The 14,914-nt window shown below is 46.1% G+C and overlaps 1 protein-coding gene across 1 annotated transcript in view; it reads right to left on the reverse strand.

Annotated features, from left to right (window-relative positions):
* The window catches only part of SLC26A5 (solute carrier family 26 member 5), a 365,888-nt gene that overhangs the window by 19,631 nt on the left and 331,343 nt on the right, over positions 1-14,914 (reverse strand). The window contains exon 16 of the mRNA XM_069229639.1: positions 211-321. Within this exon, the coding sequence (XP_069085740.1) occupies positions 211-321 (111 nt within the window). The remainder of the gene's footprint in view (positions 1-210; positions 322-14,914) is intronic.

Raw genomic sequence — 14,914 nt, forward strand, 5'->3', positions numbered from 1 at the left:
CAGGAGGGCCTATGATTCTACTAGGGATCATATATTACAGGGGAAGTATCTCATCCTCATGCACCAGTGTCACCAGTCCTCAAGGAAGCAAAGATACAAAATGTTGCAAGAATGACTCAAAATATTGCTAAATGTGCCCCTCCCCCAACCACACACACCCCGCGTTGCTAAGAAGGCGATTTCCATGTCTCCGACGATTTCAACACTTACAAGTTTTAAGACCGTTCTTTTCTTGTTCTCATCTGCATTCTTCCTTTGCCTGGCATGCCTCTTCAACGCCTTTTTCCTGGCTGTTAATATGGCACAAGGATCAACTCCAGTCTGAAGAGAACAAAACCAAGTGAGTATCAATCGCTAAGGCATATCGGCAAACAGGCAAAATCTGGCAACTGATAAAATAAACGTCACTGTCGAAACTGCATCATTCATTGACACCGGAATGCTGTTAATTCTATCGATTTGTTTTTTTTTCAGTAAGCCAAGTAAGATGTCTATAGGTACAGGGAGACTCGGGGTGTCTTGATCAACATTTAAAAATTCATGAGGTTGTCGGACATGATTAACTTGCTGTTATGGAGAATTGTATTTGCAGTATATAAAGACTCTGTTATATTATGGGTGGAATCATTCAATTACAGGCCACTGACTCAGAGCAGATACATTCCTCCCTTAAATTGATTGTGCTGTAATGTAAGAGCTAAAAAAAGATTGAGTGATGTCTCCAAACTAAATTAGTCAAGATCTCCCTGTTGATTACCGCCATGTTAAGAACGCAGTCAAAGTATCCAGGAACCCTATTTTTTAATCACACATTTGTTCATGAAATGGCACTGCAAAACTAGTTCAATCGGCTCACCACACTTGAACATCATGATAGACCCCAACAATGAGGCCGCTTATAGTCTTTTGCCATCATAACTTTGAAACAACCAAATCCACTACCACACACAGGCCACCTCTCCATAACTTCCCCCCTCACAGTGTTAAAAGTTGTCCCTTTGATGCATACTCTTAGCACCTTTTATCAATCTAGCTATACATCCTTACAAATATAACTCAAAGATGTCACTTTTTATAGTGGGCAGGCTAGCACCCTCAGGCCTTTTAGGCAAGTGAAAATCCTAGTGTTCCTTGGCTAACAAGTCGCTCTATGCCGCTTTTTTCGCCTTATAATCAAATCAAAGACTATAGTCACCCTATTGGCCCCCAACATGGCCACTGTCCAGTTTACCACCAAGAAGGCTATTGTTTTAGTAGCAGTGCACCATCTACAAATAACGGTAAATGTCTGACTGGACTAGACCATAATTCGAACCATTCTCAAATAAACAGTAATTACTTCTTTAATTAAAAATGTCTTCCTTGGACCCAGGGGCGCTGGCAGACTGTCGCCTAATTTCACATTTATCCATATTGTCTGCACTCTTAGAGAAAGGGGTGATCAGACTCGTAAAATTAGTATATTTATAGTAACAACTGACTTGATAAGTTGCAATTGTTTTAGTACCAAGTATGAGTGCTGGTTCAATAACAATGGCTGCTCTTATCAATGCGAAAGAAAGATTCTTGATGGCAACCAGTTTCTGCAGCTATTGGTGCACTTGACTAGGCGAGCTTGCTGGCCAGAGTACAAGATAAAAAAAATGCTACAGTGTGGTTTGGGTCATTTCTACTCACAATTGGTTGCTTTTCTGCACAATTAGTTTTTGAGACTTGTCACATTCATGTTGCCTTTTTTCAACTCAAAACCATTAAAATCTCCTTCTGAAAAATTATAATAGAATCCTTTGGATTTGTTTTTTTTTTATAGCCAGTGTGCAGATGACACCAGAATACTCTTGTGGAAGAACAGGACTGAAAACAGTTTGAAAGCCTATTGCACACAGTTGGTTATTCATGTGCTGTCAGTTATCAAAAGTAAGACAGAACAGATATTTTACTGTCATCCATAAATCAGCTGCGTGTTTTCTTCCATTGTCCCCCCAAGTGAACTAAGCCAGTATAAGCACTCTCTACATTATTCTAACTCTTCAACATAACTCCCATCATTCAGTTTCTCTAAGCAGCTCCAGACCACAATCGCCCTTGTCATGTCTTGCTTAGACTATGCTAATTGACTGTACCTAAGGCCCTTGCTCCGACTACTCCTAATGACAACAAAGCACACAAGATGCAGCTTCCATACCTTTGAGTAAGAAACCACACCTCATCAACCTCCCTAGCAATCTAAAGACTACATCTAACAGACACTCCACCTTGCCAGACACTCCACCTCCAAGACACTTCACAATGCTCACAGGACCATCCAATCCATTGTTGTTTTGCCCACTATGCCACCTCAGACAGGAACCAGCCAAATACAAATCAGCCTAGTCCAATACAGGCAAGCATGACCTGCCAGGCCTGGTTACCTCTGAACAGGAACACAAACAACTTCAGGACGGTTTTGGCTTACTTTTCATTTCATTCCATTTCACCTGATCATTGTTAGTAGATTACTGTAAAAGTCCTATGGAAAAATAAGCATGGGGCCAAGTCTGGACTTAACCTCCATAGTTCGGGCATCTCACTTAAGAAAACGGAAAGTGACGAGTGGATTGCTTGAATTAATCTCGGCCATTGGTAAAAAGTCTGAGCCGAAATCCAGTTAATCCTTATTTTGTCCACCATTCTTCCTCAGACAGAAATCCTCCCGTTGCAAACTAGCCTTGCACCTGCTCCAACATGGCCTCGTCAGTAGAGTGCAGATTTAGTCCAATGGCATGGTGACCACAGGAACCACGTTTCAAGCTATACCCTCAGTGAAGAGACAAAAGTAGGTTAAATTAAGTCTGGGGTTGTTAGTGTTCCCCTCTAGAAAGGATCTGGCAACACAATTTGGGATGGCCTATTCTTTTTTGAGCCGGTCCAAGACTGATTTGCATATGGCAGCTCTCCATCTGGAGCTTTCTGAATCATGGCAGGTAAGTGTGGTTGCTTGACTGACACAGATGTCTGGTGTGGGGAAACTCAATTTTAGGTAATGTGTTCAAGTCACTAGTGTTTTGTAAGCCCATGAGGAGGCTGGAATCCGATTGAAGAGGGGGCAGCAAGCTTTCAGCTTCATTGTTATCATCCTCACCACCTACACAGTAAGAACCTTCAGCAAGCACACAAAATCTTATTCAAACTTTTATTTTTCTTAGGAAAAACTGTATGGGAGATATAGATCCAAGCGGGGTAAAAAAGCGATGGTTCAATAAATAATAAATCATTTCCAAAACTGGGAGGATAATAATGATATGCTGGCTGGTATTCAAGCTTGAGTCAAGAAAGGACTTGATATCTTTTAACAGGTTGTACCTAATATGTGTAAATAAGTTCAGCTGAGTGGTATCATTTTTCTTAAGCTTCACTGACTTGAAGGTGGCATTTAATTATGTTAAACAAAAATTTCTGCAGTTTGCCTTGCTGAAACAAGGGTTGCCAAATCGGTTGCTTGTGGTCCCACGGCTGCCCAACCATATGTGAGCAAAGTGTAGGCCTGGACAGTCTGGCGAGTGTACAAATAAGTTACTAATTAAAAGCAGGGTCCACCAGGAATGGGTAATAGCTCCCATATTGTTTAGCTTGTTTAGTAATGACGCTGCAGCTTACCTCATTGACCTCAATCTAGATACCCTCATGGTGGGAGATGACAATTTGAGCTAGTTACTTACCTTTGGTAATGCTCTTTCTAGTGGATACTGTTGTGACGGTGATCAATCTTAGTGAACAACTGTGCATAGTCTTGATGGATGTGCACATCAAAAATGTGAGAATCAATTTAAGACCCCACTGAGGTACAATAAAAGATGCAGAAGAGAACAAATATGCGAGACCCTTGAAAAAACGCATCACAACTGGTGGCTTGAATAATGAAGGTTAGGCAGACGTAGAAAGGTTGGAAGGGCCAACAAGTAACCTTTAGCATAATGTGTCCCAAAATTCTTCCTGGCCCAGAGATAAAACAAATAACACATCAGCCAGTTTTGCCTGGAGATGGTCAACTTGATGGTCACCACACAAGGCTAAAGTCTTCGGCCAATGACCAGAATAAATGGATTTGGTAGATGGGTGCCTTGAAGCAAGAACAACGTCCACTAGCTACTTGGGCAGACAACCTGCTCAGTTGGTGCCTTTCAGGTGGATTTGTGTGGAGGATTGTGGCATGTTGCTGAGACAGGAGGGCCTTTTGAAGATGTAAAAGGATGGGTGGAGATCAGAGTCTCACAATCTCGTGGCCCCACCTGGGACTACCAGAATGATCTGAGACTGTTCTCACCACCTTCAGAACTCGAGGCAGGAAGATACACAGGAGACTCCAGTCCCATTTCAGGCAAAACAAGTCCCCCCAGGGAGCAGAAAATCCAACAAGCAGTAGTCCCGAAAGAGAGCATTTTAAGTAGGGCCAACAAGACCTAACTTGGGCATGCTCCACCAAGTGAAGAATCCTTGAACCACCTCTGGATGAAGATCCATTCACTGTCTGTCCAATTATATACGTCGAACTCCCCCACCCTGGCATTCAGGAAATCCACCAAAGGTTGAAAGTCAGAAGGATCCCCTAGGAGTCCAGTCACCTGCAGAGCTGCAGCACCTCCTGGAACAGCATCCGCAACCCCATACTGCCCTGTTTATTGCAATAAAAGTAGAAAGTTATGTTGTCTGTCAGAACCTGAACATGCTTACCTTTGAGAGAAGGAAGAAAGGCCTGCTGAAGGGCGTGCAACTCCAGCAGGTTGATGTGGTACTTCATCTCACCAGAAGACCAAACGCCCCAAATTCCACATTGCCAAAGTGCCTGTCCCAAACCAAAGATGATGCATCTGTCGCTACTGTGAGTTCTGGGTGGGGTGGGGAGAATGATTTGGCTCAGGTCAGGCTGGTGTCCAACTGCCACACTGGAGGTCCTGTGCTGCCTCCTCTGGAATACGGATGCAATGCAACTAGCAACCCCAGTCTTTTTTTAAAAATATTTTTTATTGCAATTTTTTAAAATACAAGCAAGAGGCCTTACAGATTGAATAGTGACCGACCCACAATTGCAAAGTACCCACAAGCATGTAACGATATCAAGGTAATGCAGTATAATTAGGAGTGCATTGGGAATGGGTCAGGGCAGAGTGATTGACAGGGCCAATAAGCACAATGGTAAGGGCAGTAAAGGAAAAAGTCTTGAAGAAGCTGCCAAACAAGTATAAACATGAGGAGAAGAAAGGGGGGGTGGAGTTCAGAGTAGCTGGGGTGCAGGGTACGGTGGGCCCTGTCCATTAGGGGGATGAAGGGTTTCCACTGGGGCCATCAGTTGCGTGAGAGGGGCTGAGGAAGTAAGAAATGTCACTGAGGGCAGGGGGGCCGGGTGGGCTCAGTCATCTCCTACCCCGTCTTATTGGGACAGAACCATAACACCTGGGAAGGGGGTGGATCAGGGCTAGTATCAGAAGATGAAGAGATGGTGAGGACCATTAGGTCAGTCAGTCGGGACAGCAAGTCCTTCCAGTTGTGAGCTATAGGGCAGCGGCACAAACCCCTTGCTTCTTCTCTTTGAAGGACCCTGACCTCATCCTTTGTCCACCTGATACGGGTATACTCCCAGAGTCTAAACACAGAGGAAAGGGAAGTTTCGTTTTCATCATAATTGATAGCAGCTGCTATGGTGTATCTAGCACAAGTATCTGTGACTCCTGGAAAGATTCTAGAAATCTGCTTGGGAGAAAAGTAAGCCCTATGTAGCACACAGTACTGACTCAACTAGTATCTGGCATTCCTGGAGACCATATTTGGGTAAACACAGGTGTCCATTCCTCCTTGTGAAGGACCCTGACAAGATTGACCTGCCATGTATCCTTCAGTGACTGCAGGGAGACCTGGGATTGTTCAGTCAGTGCTCTGATGAGCAAGCTAATCAGACTGCAGCCATCCCCCAAAGCAGCCTATAGAAGGTGATGAACAGCAGGCTCAACATCCTGAAATCCCCAAAGGTCTCTGAATGTGCTAGTCAATGTGACCTACAGGAGAAATTGGGTCTCATAGAGCCCGAACTGATCTTTCAGAACTGAGAAGGACAGGTGCTGTCTGTCTTGTAATAAGTCTGTTAGGTTACTAAGTCATGTCTGGGTCCAGAGACTAGTGATGCAGCGGGTTTGCAGGCCCATTATAGGGATGGCTGGTGCATAAGGAATCATGGGGCAAGAAAGCCTTAGTGCTCTGTCAAGACAAGGGAGGGCCACCAAGAAGATGCATTGAAATTCAGGCTTAGGTCGGGTCCCTGGGAGCATAAGCTGCTGGAGGGTCACCTGAGACAATGAGGCATTAATCGTGCCCATATCCTCCAGGACTCTGCCCACCAACCAGTATGAAGGTCACTGTAGTCAGACAGCTAAGTAATGGGACTCTAAATTGGGGGTATGAGTCCTCCCTGATATGGGAGGGAGTTGCAATTTAGCTCATGCCATCTGTCTGACCAGGTTATCCCACATAAGATATCCCAGGAGGGCATACAGGCCCCGAAAGAATGCACAAGAAGGGTAACGGGGAGGTTTGCAAAACTGTAAAGGAGATGGTGAAGCATCATCATCTTATCGATGGCTATTCTGCTCATCACTGGTAAGGGGAGCAACCTCCAGAATGACCCTTGGGAATGGAGGGACGACACAGCTGCTGACAAGTAAGCATTGAACAATTCAGAAACTGTGTGGAAACCCCAATTCCCAGGTATCTGAAACAGGTGGGCTTCAAGCAGATTGTGCCCTCCCCCTTATCAAGGTGCACTGGCCCTGTTGCTGGAAATAGGGTGAATATAACAGATTTGGGCCAGCTGACCCATAGACCCAGGAGGTTGTCAAATTCTGCTAAAAGCCAGACAATTGAGGAATTATCAGAACAGACACATTTCAGGTAAAAAAAGGACATTGTCGGCACAGAACAAGATGGTGTGGGTGCCATCTGGAGGGGTATGCTCCAATCCTTGCTGCTTATCCTGGTCTGCCCCGCCAGAGGCTCCACCACCAGGGCCATGAGTAGAGGGACAAGGGGCATCCCAATCTTGTGCCCCTGCCAACCTGGATGGAGTCCGAGAGTTGTCTCCCGGCGTACCCTGATCATCTTATTCGTGTAGACAGACTAAGCGGATGAGATGGGGGTCTGAAGCTGATTCGTGCTAGCACACTAAATGGGAAATCCCCTCAAAATGTATCAAAGGCCTTGTGGAAGTGTAGAACTAGAGCAGTTTCCCCAGGCCAAGCCCCCCGCTCGGCCTCCAAAACACTGTAGAAGCAGCGGAGATTGAGGGATGTATTTCTACCAGGGACAAACCAGTTTTACCCAGATGGATGACGTGTGGGAGTACTTGTTGGATTAAGCTGGCCAGAATCTTGCTAAGGATTTTGTAATGCATATTTAGAATGACGATTGGGTGGTACAAAGCTTTCCCAGGTTTCAGCAGAAAGAACAAAGACACGTCAAAGTGGGGTCGGGAGGGATCTCTCCCCTGTGACTGTCTCAGAGTTTCGTTAGCTTGGGGACTAATACAAAAATGAAATTCTGACATCAGGCCTTCCATATCAAGGGCCTTTCCCATCACTAGCCCAAATATGGCTATCCAGATGTCTTGGTCTGTGATGAGAGAATCTAGCTCCTCTTTGTCCTCAGAGGAGGGGATGGGGAAGGGTGTGTTCTCTAGGTAAGTGTACACAATTTAGCAAGTGGCCTCTTCCAGGAGACCGTAGGGAGCTGAGTAGTAAGTAGTGAAGGTGTCATGGATGCCTTTTTGTTAAATTCTACGTACCAAAACTATTTGAGGCAGTCTAGTTTTATGGTTGATCAACCATGCCAGAAGACGACCAGATTTGTCGCCCTCCGACGTCACACGGGCCTTATAGGCAGTGTAGGGCAGGCACTGCAAGCACTCTAAGAGTTGGGGCTCATTTTCCCGAAACTGTAGCAGCAAGTGATGCAGAGAAGGAAATTCAACAGCAGGCCATTCTAACTCTATATGTGTGCATTTGTTGGTATCCAAGGCTTGGAGCAGTATTTTCTGTTCCCTCTGAGACAACCTATATACAGAAGCCCATGACCCACCACCTTAAAGGCCTCCCACTTGACAGAGTGAGGAAGCAGTGCCCTTATTTTGACCAAATATTCTATGATGCTGTCAGAGACTGTTCCCCTAAACATGGAGTCCTCGAGAGCTAAAGGTTGCGGTCACCATGTAGGAATTGGGAGGGAAGTCTCCCCAAGTTCACATCTGTAATGGAACTGTGGAACTGTCAGGGGACTGATCTGATAATTCCCATCCCAGGACGTCTGGTGAGAGGATAGTGGGGCACAGCTTCAAAGAGCAGACTATCCTATCCAGGCAGGCATGTACATCGTGTAATGGGGAGTAGTAGGAGTAAAGATGGGCTCTTGGGTTATGATGGCGCCAGATGTCGGCCAGATGTCGGCCAGGGACCATTGATGAAGCCATAATGCCAAGCTGGTGGCAACAGTGAACGCTCACCATCTTCAGGAAGAACCTCAAGACGTGGCTCTTCCGATGAGGCCCCTCCCCCCCAGCGCCTTGAGACCCTCACAGTGAATAGTCACGCTTTACAAATATTGATTGATTGGGGTATTGTAAAGGGAAGAGTGGGAACGGTTCAGAGTAGAATTGTACACACAATTGCAGTTGCCTCCTATCAGCCATAGTAAGTGGGTTCAAGTGAGAGGACAGACAAAGAAATAAGTGATGGTTCTGAATTTGGAGAATAGATATTGACGTGTAGTCGAGGGGCATCCAAAATGGTTACCAAGAGGACATACCATCTTTCCAGATGTATATCTTTGAGCACCATCTTCAGGGGACCCCCGCCAACACTCAGATCAATGTGCCCCAAGTGTAGAAGGAGAAATTAGCGGTAAGAAACTGGCCTCTCCAGTGATTTTGGTCCCTTCAACTTGGGTAGTATGAGCTTTTTGGAGTAGGGCTATCTGGACTCCACTATGCTGAAGGTAACTATATATTTTGTACAGGTTGGTGGGAGTGTGCATGCTCCGGATGTTCCAAGCCTCTACCCAATCCCATGCATCAGAAGGATCAACAAAGAAATGGGTTTTGTTATCCAAGATGATCTTAAACCTAGCTGAGAAAAGGAAGGCTTACTGGCTCCACATCTTACATAGGTGTCATTTAGCTCCCAGGAAAGATTCTCGCTGCACCTGCACTGCCGGACTGTAATCCAGAAAAATTAATATTTGTTGATTGTCTCTCAAAAGCGGGGTCCGAGTATCTTGCCTTTGTGAACGTAGCTTCCAGGTCTTTTAAAATGGAGGATTTTTGTCACTGCAGGGAGGGGTATTTGGGGGTGGGGGGAAGAGGGCTAGCTTGCACTCATTGGATCCTCTCATTGGAAAAGAACGAACAGGGTGTAGTCCTGAGGGGCTAGCAGGTCATGAAACCAAGTCTCCAAATAGTCCACCATGTAACCCCCTCTAGCGGGCTAAAGGGGGGAGGGCAGCATGAGTATCCAGGTCGTTTCGTACTGGGAGGGGCATAATCCAAGGGCAGAAGAGTCAGTAGGACAATAAGGGCACCCCAATGGTTAATGCAGCAGTGAGAGGACCCCTCCCATCTTGCTACTGCTTTTTTGTCCAGGTGATCCCACAGAAGGAGTCCAATCCAGGCAGCAGTAATGTGTAGATGGTGTACCTGCTGTCAGTTCTCTCGCTCCTACAGCAGAGGTCCATCAAAATGTGTTGCAGCAAGCTACCCAGGTGCCCGGCAGGCAGGCACTGTCGAGACGGATGTGCTCTAACCCATCAGCAGCCCTGCTTCTGTGCAGGGGCAAGCAAGAATGAGCGGTCATCAATGGAGCGCGGCTGCCACTGCAGCGAAGGAGGCCGCTCCACAGTGGGGAATAATGTGGTCTCTGGCAGTGGTGGTCAGTCGCTAAGTGATATGGCAGGGTCCAGCTGAGTTCCGGGGCACCTCCCTACTGTCCTGTGGTGCGGGGCAGTACAATGGTGTACTGTTCCATCAGATTGGAAAGCTGTGAGCTCTTAGCCTATGTGGCCGCCAAGGTGGCTTCCCATGCCATGCCCTCCAAGCAACCCCATTGTTGAACCTTCTGCAAGCATATCTTCCACTACAGGGCCAGCATGTGCCACCAGCCTTGAGGGACCAGCAGAATTTAAGAGGCCAAAAAGCCTCAGAACGGTCTGCACCCGAACTTGGGAGTGAGTCCAAAACACTGGGATCATAACCTGAATATCTTGTGTTCGTTGCTGTGTTGGAAACGCTTTTCATGTCCAGTATGGCTCCTTAGAAAAACCTTTGTGTAGTTTGCATGTGGGAATTTAGCTCACTGATGGAAAACCCCAGGGCAGACAGAAGCAAAACAGTTGACTGTGGTGGGTCCTCATTCTGCAAGCAGTTGAAAAAGTTACTTACCTTTGGTAATGCTCTTTCTGGTGTATTCTCTACCTAACTGCAAATTCCTTACCTTGTGAATATTCACCAGGTGTCACCCTGGAACCAAAAACTTTAAAGCAGTACTCCTGCGTGGTGGGCGGTGGCATCATGCAGCTATTCACCGATATTGTTCCACTCCATAAGTGACAGATACAGCCATATATAAGCGCCACCCATGAACACTGATGTCAGTTGCTTCCTTAGGCTAGCCATGCCCTCACAAACATAACCTACTGACAAATTGGCAAGACCAGTGTGCAGATTTCTAAATTGGGATCTTTCTAGATGGAAAAAAGAATCCGGTTCATAGAACAGGGAAGTCTGAAGGTTGGTTAGGAATCCGTGGTTAGAGTAGCCACCACAAAGAGTGTTATTGGGGGTTCCCCTGATAGAAATTTCTAACGCAGATTCCTCACTTTGTGAATAGATAGCCGTTAGAAATGGGGTCTCTAGCTGGCAGAGGTATACACCCTTATCCAAGTAGGGACCACAATCCTAGTCAGGGTAAGTCGCACACAATCCAAATTATCCTGTGCCCACCGTCTGGTAGCTTGGCACTGAGCAGTTAGGCTTAACTTAGAAGGCAATGTGTCAAGCATTTGTGCAACAAATCATACAGTAACAGTGAAATCACCACAAAAATACACCACACAGGTTTAGAAAAATATAGGATATTTATCAGGCTAAAATTAGGTCAAAACAATAAAGATTCAATGAGCACAAGTTGAGATATCACTTTTCCAAGATTAGAAAGAGTCTTAAATCTTAGAAATCAACAGTTGTCTCTTGATTACACAAAGTACCTGTTTGCGTCAAAAATAACAGGCACGGACACCGCAGATGAGAAGATGCGTGCAAAAATATGGCGTGCGTCGGATTTTCCAACGTGCACAGACTATGCTTTGTTTCTTTTCACACTGCAAGAGGCTTGCGTTGTTTTTCGATGCACAGTCTTGGTCTCTCACTGCGATGCGGGGATCTTTTTCACACCCAGGGATGATGCGGGGAAATCCTGGGCACACTGGAAGAAGTCACAGGGGTTGTGTTGATCCGGTAGGGCGATGAATCGAATTTTCTGTCGCATGATAGGTGCTGCATCGATTTTCTATTTGGGGAATCAACTGCGTTGTTCCGGTTCGGCTGTGCGTCGATCCGGTAGGGTTGCGCATTGAATTTTCTGTTGCAATGAAGGCGCTGCGTCGAATCTTCACTGGGGAAGCCGGGCTGCTTCGTTCCGGTTTGGCTGCGCAGTGATTTCTCAGTCGCAAGACGGCTGTGTGTCGTTTCAGGCAGGCTGTGCGTCGATTTTCGGTGCACAAGGATTTTCCTGAAGAGATGAAGTCTTTTTGGCACCACATCTTTGGGTGTACAAACCTTTTTGTCTCCAGCAGGTCCTGTATGTATGCTGCCACCATCACTGCTAGACTCAGACTGCCTTGACTTGAGCTCCAGCTTCAGAAAACAGGAGACAAACTCAATCCAAGCCCTTGAGAGCACTTCCCAGCAAAGTCCTTTGGGCAGCATGGCAACAGCAGGGCAGCAGTCCTTCTCAGCAAAGCAGTCCAGATGAGTCCTTTGGGCAGCCAGGAAGTTCCTTTTGACAGGTTGCTGGTCCAGAAGTGCCTGAGTTCGTGGGGTCAGGGAACCAGTTTATATACCCAAAAATGCCTTTGGAGGGGTGGAAACTTCAAAGAGTGATTTTTAAGTGCACAAGTTCCCCTTTCAGTACAGGTCGGTCTGCCAGAGTCCTAGTAGGGGGTTTGGCAGTCCATTGTGTAAGGGCAGACCAGTAGCCTTTGAAATGTAAGTGTCAGGCCCTCCACCCTCCCAGCCAGGAAGCCCCATTCAGTATGCAGATGAGTGCAGGTGTGACTGAGTGTCCTGTATTTGTGGTTGTCCCGATGAAATGCACAAGGAAGCGGTCAACCAGCCCAGCCCAGATGTTGATTGGAGACAGGCTGCAAGGCACAGATAGTTTAAGTGCAGAGAAATGCTCACTTTCTACAAGTGGCATTTCTAAAATAGTAATATAAAATCCAACCTCACCAATAAGCGGGATTTTCTATTACTATTCTGGACATACTAAATATGACCTGGTTACCCCTTTCTGACCAGAATCTACCACTCAAACAGTATATGAGGGCAGTCCTAATGCTAGTCTGTGAAAGGAGCAGGCCTCACAGTAGTGGAAAACAAATGTAGGTGTTTTCCACTACCAGGACATATAAAACACACATGTACATGTCCTGCCTTTTACCTACATAGCACCCTTCCCTATGGGTTACATAGGGTCTACTTAAGTGGTGACTTATATGTAGAAAAAGGGGAGTTTAAGGCTTGGTAAGTACTTTTAAATGCCAAGTGACAGTGAAACTGCACACACGCAGGTCTTGCAATGGCAGGCCTGAGACATGGTTAGGGGGCTACTTATGTGGGTGGCACAATCAGTGCTGCAGGCCAACTATTAGCATTCAATTTACAGGCCCAAGGCACTTGTAGTGCACTTTACTAGTGACTTACAAGTAAATTAAATATGCCAATTGGGTATGAGCCAGTGTTACCATGTTTTTAGTGAGAGAGCACATGGTTAGCTTGGTAAAGTTTCCAGAGTCCTAAAGCCAGCAAAAATGAGGTCAGAAAAAGAAGAGGAGGAAGGTAAAAAGTTTGGGGGTGACCCTGCAGAGAGGCCGTTTCCAACAATAGCATAGTAGTACCTCCCCAGGTGATAGGTGTGCCTACTGACTCAGACCAAAAAAGTCTTGTCTCTTTTGCTGGACCTGCTGTGCCAACACTCATGTGGCTGGTTGACAAATTTCCAGGATAGCAACTCCACATGCTGGTGCAGTGGTAGCAGATATTTATGCAGAGAAAAACAGATTGGAGGGATGAGGTGGGGCAAAGAATGCCAGAAAGGCGAAATCCTACCTGACATGAAAGAGTGACCGTTTTTGGTGGAAAGATAGCTTGGGTCCTCAACATCAACTTGTCTGGAAAGAATGTTGTGTAAGGTGGGTTAAAAGAAAGAGCCTCCAGCTCATTGACATGCCTAGCTGATGTTATGACATTGAGAAAGAATGTTTTCAGTGTCATAAGTCTTAATAGGCACTGTGCAGCAGCGCAAAAGGAGTGCACATCAAAAAAGTGAGAACTAAGTTCAGGTTCCATTGTGGCATGATAAAGGGTGTTGAAGGACATGAATGTTTCGAACCTTTCAAAAACCATATTCCAACAGCTGATTTAAATAATGGAGGCTGATCTGGCAACGTAAAACAAAGCCTAAAGAGCTAACCAAGTCCTTGCTTGGCCTGGGACAAAACAAACAACAAAACTTCAGAAAACTTTGCTTGTCAATTTTTTTCAATTGCTTGGTCAATTTTTCAGATGTTGCACCAAGCCACAAATTTATCCTTATGACCGGCGTGCACCAATTTGGTGGAGGGATGCCACACTGCCAAAATGACATCAACAGTCTCAGGAGGAAGGCTAAAAGAGGGTTAACTACCACCACTCAATCTCCTGGCACAAAGATGCAAACTGTGCAGGCCGCGATGCGGGATCTTGCTCTGCTGCTATGACAGAAAATCATACAGAAGCAGCAGCCTGATTGGAGGACAGACGCTCATGCCCAGGAGCTCTAGGTACCACACTCTCCTGGCCCAGTCCAACGCCACTAGGATGACTTTGCCCCGGTCGTTCCTGATTTTCTTCAGAACTCGGGGCACGAGAGGCAGTGGCGAGAAAGCATACAGGAGTCCTGAACTCCATTCTAGATGGAAAGTGTCTATGAGAAAGAGCTGCCTTTGTATCTGCAATGAGCAAAAGTGTGGACGTTGTGCACCCTCGGCGGCAGGAAAAATACAGGGTCAGGGTTCCTACCAGTGGCGAAGACACCCTGTGCCACCTTTGGGTGCAATTTCTATTCAGTGGCTAAGAGTCAGGGATGTTTTTGTCTGTTCTGGCATTTAGAGATCCCATCAGGTGGTTTATTATCAAAGAAATTCCCTATTGGCCCAGAAGCACAGAGCCTCCAGGCACAGAGTTCAAGACCCCAGCCTGCCCTGCTTGTTGCAGAACCAAATGGTGATGTGGGGAGGAACACCCTCAATGTCAAGTGAATTGCCTCAATTCCAGAAAATTAAGGTGGAGTTAAGTCTCCACCAGAAACCAAAAGCTTCTGATCTCCATCTATCTTAAATGGCCTTCCCAACCCTGTAGTGATGCATTCCTGACCACTGTCAGCTGTGGGTGTGGTATTAGGGTGGTATATCACTCACCCAATCTCGTTACACTAGTGATCACTGCAGGTCTTTTGCAGTCTTCTCCAAAATCTAGATATAATCTGACCAATTATGTTGATGTTGTGCCCACTCGGATCTGGGGTCCCAATGTAGAACCTGCATGTACTACCTGGCATTGTTGGCCAGCAGCTTGAAGATAGGCAAC

This window comes from Pleurodeles waltl, chromosome 4_1, assembly GCF_031143425.1.
Source record: "Pleurodeles waltl isolate 20211129_DDA chromosome 4_1, aPleWal1.hap1.20221129, whole genome shotgun sequence".
NCBI lineage: Eukaryota > Metazoa > Chordata > Amphibia > Caudata > Salamandridae > Pleurodeles > Pleurodeles waltl.